We start from the raw sequence: 8,021 nt of genomic DNA on the forward strand, positions 1-8,021 counted from the left end.
TGAGGATGTTTTAAGGAACAAGGTTTGCTTGGTAGAGCTTCTATACGCACAATCATAGTTATGTTTCTAATGTGATTATATTAGGGATGTTCACTCTTACTGTCACCATTCAGCCAAATCCACACAAACAAAGCATTTAACAGTCTGAAGTCTGAAGCTTTTGTATTGCAACCTTTTCTCATGTCTAATATAGGTTTCCACTTTTGTAACAATACATGTATGTGGTATTGTGCAAAACATTTATTTATATTTTGCTTCCAAGGAGCCAGAGTTTCTGGTCAGTCTTTCAAAGATTTTCTTTGGACTTTGGCTGTTTTTCCACAAGTTTTCAGTCCAGTCATTGAGTCTGACCCTTTTCAGGGGAATGTTTTTTGTTTGCTTGTTGTACCATGTAACACTGACCTATAAATGATTTAATCATAACAAGGCACCTAACTAGCAATTAGCCAATGTTGTGTCACCACCAGTGATGGGAATAATGGCGTTACAAGTAACGGCGTTACTAACGGCGTTACTTTTTTCAGTAACGAGTAATCTAACTAATTACTATTCCTATCGTTACAACGGCGTTACAGTTACTAACAAGGAAACGCGGTCCGTTACTATTTTTCAACAAACAGACGGTTGAAGCTGTGTTCAGCTTACCGCATCTTATATCAGCTGCACGGAAGTAGCTGTAAGTAATCTGGACGCTACAGCTTTAAGCAGCTGCGCGCTCCCGGCGGAGGTAATCACGATCGCTGTTTAGCACAACACCTGGAGCTCAGGGGGCAAAACAATCGAGTGCTGCTGTTTGACTGAGGAAGAATAAAGTAGTCGTGGTAAGTCAATCACGTGACCACTTAAAGACAAAGCAACAAGGTATATATACCAGTTTTTAAATTGTGTCGATAGGCCACGTGAAACCAGAGTCATGATAAACAAGATATACGCGGCGTTAGGGCTGGGCGATATATCAAAAATTTATCGTTACCGAAATTTATGACTCTCATCGACGTCATTTTGCCCATGTCGGTAAATTCGGTATTTAAAAAAAAAAAAAGAAAAGGCATGTGCAGGTTGGCGATGTTCATGTCCTTTTAAGTCGCTGTGCTACGTTACAGACTTGACGGGTGGAGTCACATGACTCTACTACCTGTAACAAGACGAGACACGGGTGAACAAATGGAGGACGATTTAAATGTTGAAGCAGCAGCGAGGGAGGTAGAGCTGGTGGAGGAGGAAGAGGAGACGCTTGTTAACAAAAAAAATGCATCATCAATCGTTTGGCAACATTTTGGATTCAACAAGGATGATATTGATCAAAAAATTGTTAAATGTAAACTCTGCAAAAGACTGTTGCATCAAGTCAAGGTAACACAACCAACCTCTTCCACCACCTGCAGCACAACCATGTGATTCGTTTGTTTCAACGTTTGTTTTTTTGGCACTTGGGGTGGTTATCGTCCATTTATCGTTATTGAGGTTAACTGCTCAATTTATCGTGATATTGATTTTAGGCCATATCGCCCAGCCCTACGCGGCGTTTTTTCCTCAATAGTTTCGCCACGTTAGCGCTAGCAAGCACTCTCTGCTTATGAGCAAAAAACAAAACAAAACGGGAAGTTTTAGGAGTGACAGAGAGAGAGAGAGAGAGCAGAAAAAGAGAGAGAGCGAGTTTTGAGATGTGAGATTTGTGACGTTTAGCGTGTTTGGAGTGTGTAGTTAATGTGTTGTCTTGTGTGGTTAGTGTGTAGTGTTGTGGATAGTTTTGTGTTGTGTATCAGAACAATGAGGCGACTGCTGTCTCCAGGTAGAAACAGCAGTGATACACCTGCTGCTGTCAGACCTGCAGGTATCAGGCTGTGATGTTCTCCTTTGTAGTGGACACAAAATATTTTTTTGGAGTGGCACAAATAATTTGTGTGGCATCTTATTGAAGAACAGCTGATTGTTCTGCAAATAGTTTGAAATGGTTGTTTAAAAATCAAGGTAAATGGATGCAAATAAATTTGTTGTTTGCAAAACTTGTGCATAGGATTTTAAAATTGACAATTAATATTTGCATTTGAAGTTATGAAATATGATTCATTAAACATGTTTGTGGTTGTTACAGTAAAAATATAACTTTTTCTACTCTGATTTTATGGTTTTTGTCTGATTTTAGATCAATTCTGGTTATACAGTATGACAAAATGAGAACATAACTGTAAATTCAGGAACGCGAGGTTGTGCTAAAAAGAATGATACCAAACAAGGCAAAGTAAATAGTTTTTAAAGGTAAAATGTGGAGGAAAATCAAGAGTAGTAAAAAAATGGCCAATTATACCCTGGACGCCAGAGGGTTAAACGTTCTTTGTTTGTTTTTTAAGTAACGCATAATAGTTACTTTTCCAAGTAATTAATTACTTTTAGAATATTGTAACTCAGTTACTAACTCAGTTACTTTTTTGAAGAAGTAACTAGTAACTATAATTGAATTACTTTTTCAAAGTAACTTGCCCAACACTGGTCACCACATCATAACTTAGCAAAGAATCAATTTATATTTAGCAGCCTGTTGCAAAGATGACTAAGTTGTTCCCATTTTTTTAGCCAAATGGACGAAACATGGCAAAGACAACAGTTTGAGAGACATAAAATGGTGTTTATTAATGCAGTGCCTACATCAATCTGTAAAACATCTGGAGACTGTCATGATTTGGGGCTGCATTTCAGGAGGTGGTGTTGTGGATCTTGTCAAAAGCGATGGGATTATGAAGACAGAAACGATTTTGATGTGAAAATATGTAAATGGAGTCAAGGACATAAAAGTTGGGGGTGGGGGCAAGGCTCTACACCAGGGTGGCAGTTCCCCCCCTTCCCACCTGTAGATCCGCCCCTGGCTTTGACTTCTTGTGACTTTATGTCCATTGCTGGGGTGTTCTTCTCTTCTTTTAGCTGCAGACAGATGACGAGCTATAAATTTCCCATTATTTCAAACAAAGCTGCTGTGAAGAAATGCACCAATACCATTGTGACGTTTGCTGACGACACAGTGGTGTTGGGCGCCATCTCCAACAATGATGAGGCGGCCTACATGGATGAAGTGAAGAATCTGGCACCATGGTGCCAGGACAACCATCTCCAGCTGAACGTTGGCAAGACCAAGGAGCTGGTGGTGGACTTCAGAAGGAGTCAGCACAGAGACTACAAGCCCATTATCATCAATGGAGCTCCAGTGGAAAGGGTGCAGTCCTTCAAGTATCTCGGTGTCCACATCTCCTCAGACCTGACATGGTCTGCCCACATTCAGGTCCAGACCAAAAAGGCTAGGCAGTGCCTGTACCACCTACGACAACTGAGGAAGTTCAGGGTCTCTCCAGAGATCCTCAGTATCTTCTATACAGGCACTGGGGAGAGCATCCTCACACAGAACATCACATCCTGGTTTGGGAACAGCTGTGTTAAGGACCAAAAAGCTCTTCAGAGAGTGATCCGTACAGCAGAACGCTGCTGCAGGATTGCTCTCCCCCCGCTTCAGGACATCTACACCAGGAGATGCCGGACTGGTGTATCCTTCAGATACTGAAGGACCCGTCCCATCCTGGCAACAAACTGTTCCAACTTCTGCAATCTGGTAGAAGGTTCCGCATCATCCGGGCAAGGAAGGAGAGACTCAGGAGGCGCTTCTATCCCCAAGCCATCCGGGCCCTAAACCAACCCCCCCCCCCCCCACACACACACACACACACACATACCCGCCCTCTCACATCATCCATAGGTGATAGAGACAGGACTCTCTTCCAGACACTCTAAACCCACCAGCACAATGTACATTTCAAATTCCTTTAATTTTAAACATGTTCATATTGTCTATTCTGTAAAATAGTCAGATTGTCTATTCTTATTTAATTCACTTTATGGACAGAATTCACCTGCTTGATGCATACATGCTACTACTGCACATTCACCTAATGTATATATTATATATAATGTTCTCTCTCTCCCGCCCTTTTTTTTGCACAAGTCGAGGAGCGTGTCAGGTTACATTTCACTGTGTGTTATACCTGTATAACTATGCATGTGACGAATAAAGAACCTTGAACCTTGAACCTTGAACCTCAGTGATGGTTCAAAAATGAAAGGCATAATCTGAGTGCTCGACCCCCCACTGTGGGGCCATGTTTTATGGCATTCACAGGATCTCAGCTCATTTGAGCACCCATGGGAAGTTTTGAGCCCTGTGGGCCAACTTTCTGCTTTTGTTTTGAGAGTTTGTTGTAGATTATTATTATTAGGTGTTATATTAATTAATAGAAAATATATGACATGTTCAGAGCTGTCAGTAAGAAGCTTAGGTCAGTCCGCACCGGATACACAGAAAAACAGTCCACTTCTAGCCAACAGACAGTTATTTTCTGGCTTGTATAGGAACTGGTATGTCTTGTTCATGGGAATCCCCGAGCCTAGATGGTGATGACAAATGTTGACCAGGAAGAACTTTTACACGGAAACATGTGTTCTTAAATCCTTTTTACAGATGTTTTTCAGCCCTCGAAAATAAATACTTCCTTGTTCACCAGAACTTGCTGACATTTCTTTGTTTTCACGCAGGTGTACTTGTGAGGATTGAATTGATATTTCTCTGACTCCACAGACATAGTGATGCCAGTACATGGCATGAATTGTATAACCACTACTTAACCAAATACCCTTGATTGGACTGTAAATCTGGAAATAATATTACATTTGCCTCTGTTATTTTCATAAATAGCTTGTTTGACAGATTGCTGCGTGCCATGATGTTTGCTTTGTTGAAGAGAGTTAGTTGTCGCCGGTTCGATCCCCGGCCTTTCTGTCTTGGTCGTTGTGTCCTTGGGCAAGACACTTTACCCTACCGCCTATTGGTGTTGGCCAGAGGGGCCGATGGCGCGATATGGCAGCCTCGCCTCTGTCAGTCTGCCCCAGGGCAGCTGTGGCTACAACCGTAGCTTGCCTCCACCAGTGTATGAATGTGAGCGTGAATGAATAATGGCATTGTAAAGCGCTTTGGGTGCCTTGAAAAGCGCTATATAAATCCAATCCATTGTTATTATTATTATTATTATTATTATTAGTTGTCATATTAATATAAATGATGTCAAATAATTCATACTCAATACAACTCCGCCTTCAGTCTTCCCCAGAAAAAAACAACACATTTCCTGCAAGTCGACAGGTTATTTTCTCAATCTACTTTAACCAATCACATTCAAGAGGAAATGTATTACCATACTGGAGCCCCGCCCCCATTCCAAATAAAGGATTTAAGGTGAGCAAGTTGTTGGTTATTTGAAGAGTGAAAGAGCAGCTCTACACAGGAAAATAGCAGGAGCTACTTGGAGTTAGCCTGAAAGACAAAGGTGAGCATCAAATTAATAAGCTTGTTCAATTTTTAAATCTATTTGAAATTAAAATGTAAATTTGTTACTGTGTTTATTAATGTTCTTTCATAAATTAATTCTAAAGTCTTGTTTCTGGACTTTCACCATCAGCCCACAGCTCTACGTTTCATTGGCACTTTGCACTGCATACGAGAGAGAATCCAACAATGCGCGACCTGGAGAATACTTTGGACAAGCCGGTACAGATTAATGAGGATGATGCTGTGGAAGCTACAATACAAGATTGGCCTCAAGTGCTGAGTCACAAAGATCCAAATGATGAACTGGAAGATTCAGACTTTGAAGATCAAGTCGATGAAGAGCCTTTTGACGTCACAAAGAGAGATGAAGAGTCCAAGAGTGGTTTAAGCTGGAGTGATGAAGCATTCATGGAGGATTGCTGTCCACTTTGTTCACATGTTTGCACTGAGCCTGCGGTGCTGCAGTGTGGCCACAGCTTCTGTAACGGCTGTGTGCAAGAATGTGAGAAGTGGAAAAAGTCTTTTCAATGTTCACTCTGTAACAAAGTCAACAACAACCCAGAGCCTCCAGTTAATGTTGCCATGATGAGTTTGAGTGAAAGCGACAGAGTTGATCCATCAGGAGGACAAAGAAATGTGCAGGTGAGTGTGCTTCATTCTTTACTGTTGATCCAGAATGTTTCATACGCCCATATGAAACCATATAGCTTCATCTTAATAGGGTTATTAGGCACTTTGACTCAATCATGGATGATCTGTGATAACTAGTCAACATCATCTTTATTCAGCTACTTATACGACCACACAGAGTGCTCAGAAAATTAGCAGTTAGTCTTAAGTTAGCACAGCACATTTAAGTGCCTGAATGATCAGGACCCATCAGTCCAAAGAGAGGAGATGAAGGAAAAACAGCCCAGCAGGTTTGATTACAGGAAATAACCCAACTTTCCAAAACTTTTCAGCTCTATAAAACACAATAATCTTTAATCCAGAGAAGATTTCCTGTTTCTTACTCACCATCAGTGTTTTTCTGTTCTGCTTTTTTAATCTGCAGCCCCTGAAGTTGTCGACTCCTTCATCTCCGGAGCGTCCTCTGTCTGAAGATCTGACTGAGGAGACTTCAGTGTTTGGCAAACATAAAGAAAATGTTCCCCGTGTGCTCATCATTAAATGTGTTGAAACGTTAGTTGTAACGACTGTTGTCACATTTGGTGAAGCTGATGAAGACTAAAACCTTTTCAAGTTCAGTTAACTACAATATGATAACCTTGATGAGATATGAGGGTTAAATGAGCCTGTGCTCCTTCATGACCCTCTCAAACATTTATTCATTCGCTATCTTCATGTAGTGCATACTCAGCCATGAGAGAGTAACACTTTTCAGGACTCTTTTCGGACCAAGTCCATTGCACTACTTTCAAACACTTTGTTCTCCAATGTTTGCCTTTCTCTTATTTTTGCATATATTTCTCTCCATTGTACATATTTCTCCTGTTTGTTATTTATTCCTGTTCCTACTATTTATATTCTATTCTGACGTAGTTGGTGTGGAGCACCCGAAATATGTTGTATATGTAGAATGACAATAAAGGGCTATTCTATTATATTCTATTCTATTCTATTCTATTCATTAATAGATTTTTTTTTTTTTTGACAATGTAGTAGTTTTTGTTACATGCAATACAATTGACAAAGCACAACTTTGCTTCCATCTTGTGTTCAACAAGCACAGCTGCAGTGTGCAGGTCTCAGACTGTGAAACCAAACTGTGAACAAATATGTTTTTGTAAACATCTAATGCCCCACTAATGCTTTAATATGTAATATTTTATATTGGTAGATTTAATTTCTGTCTTTTTATTGGGAACAATGAGTTGATTGTTTTTATGTTTTTGTCTGAAGTTACATTAAATAAAATGTAAAAGCAAAAATAAAGACGTGATATTTTTGGGAAATTAGAACAATTCTGATCTAACAAAGATACAGATGATTGTTTGAAAGCAGCAGATGTGCCTGTATGATAGAAATCCTAAAAAATGGCTTTTTTAAATCCTACAGATTTTCACCATGGCCTCCCCCAACATGGCTGCACCCAGTGAACAACAGTGGAGACACTACTCCCAAATGCAGGCAGAGGTTCACTTCTGTCCTGCTGTTGATCACACGCGTTGTCTCCTGCTGTCGCCATTCCCACTGTCAGAACTGGGTCACATGTCCCGTCCTTTGCACATGCTGGCTCATGATCATGTGGAGCAGCATCAATCTCTTATCACTGACAACTACTCATATTCCAGGAGCTCTGAACTTGGGAGCAGACTTACTGTCCAGGGGGAACCAGCAGTACGGGGACTGGCCTGAACCTACAGGTGAATGCAAAATAATCTGTGCTGTAGCCGAACACCGAGCACCAAAGCTACTGTACACCAGTCCAACACAGACCTTTACTCTAAATCCGTCACAGTACAACAAACTACCTGTTTGTCCTGCACAAAATTACAGAGTATTTTCATGCACCATTTGAACAACATAAAATTAGTATAGTTTGCTTTGCAGGATATTTTCACATAAAATACATAATTCATCATATACAGATACAAGATGTGATTAAAACGATGGATGTGTAAGCTTAATGTTGCCATGAACAGTCCTTCCCTTT

General features: G+C 40.5%; 1 protein-coding gene across 3 annotated transcripts; it reads left to right on the forward strand.

Moving 5' to 3' along the window:
* The first annotated feature begins 728 nt into the window (after nt 1-728).
* On the forward strand, nt 729-7,227 carry LOC120441396 (nuclear factor 7, brain-like). 3 transcript variants are annotated; one of them, XM_039616221.1, is made up of 4 exons: nt 729-821; nt 5,138-5,363; nt 5,470-6,007; nt 6,420-7,227. In XM_039616221.1, the coding sequence occupies exons 3-4, from the start codon at nt 5,552-5,554 to the stop codon at nt 6,594-6,596; spliced, it is 633 nt and encodes a 210-aa protein (XP_039472155.1). In that variant the 5' UTR covers nt 729-821; nt 5,138-5,363; nt 5,470-5,551; the 3' UTR covers nt 6,597-7,227. The 3 variants fall into 3 exon arrangements, with proteins under 3 accessions (XP_039472155.1, XP_039472153.1, XP_039472154.1); XM_039616219.1 differs by having other exon boundaries at nt 5,496-6,007; XM_039616220.1 differs by lacking the exon at nt 729-821 and having other exon boundaries at nt 5,032-5,363; nt 5,496-6,007.
* The last annotated feature ends 794 nt before the right edge of the window (nt 7,228-8,021 follow it).

This window comes from Oreochromis aureus, linkage group 8 (genome assembly GCF_013358895.1).
Source record: "Oreochromis aureus strain Israel breed Guangdong linkage group 8, ZZ_aureus, whole genome shotgun sequence".
Taxonomy (NCBI): domain Eukaryota; kingdom Metazoa; phylum Chordata; class Actinopteri; order Cichliformes; family Cichlidae; genus Oreochromis; species Oreochromis aureus.

Coding starts and splice junctions, on each gene's coding strand:
- LOC120441396 (XM_039616221.1), top strand. CDS start 5,552: ATGCGCGACCTGGAGAATACTTTGGACAAGCCGGTACAGATTAATGAG. Junction 6,008..6,419: donor GAGGACAAAGAAATGTGCAG/GTGAGTGTGCTT, acceptor TTTAATCTGCAG/CCCCTGAAGTTGTCGACTCC.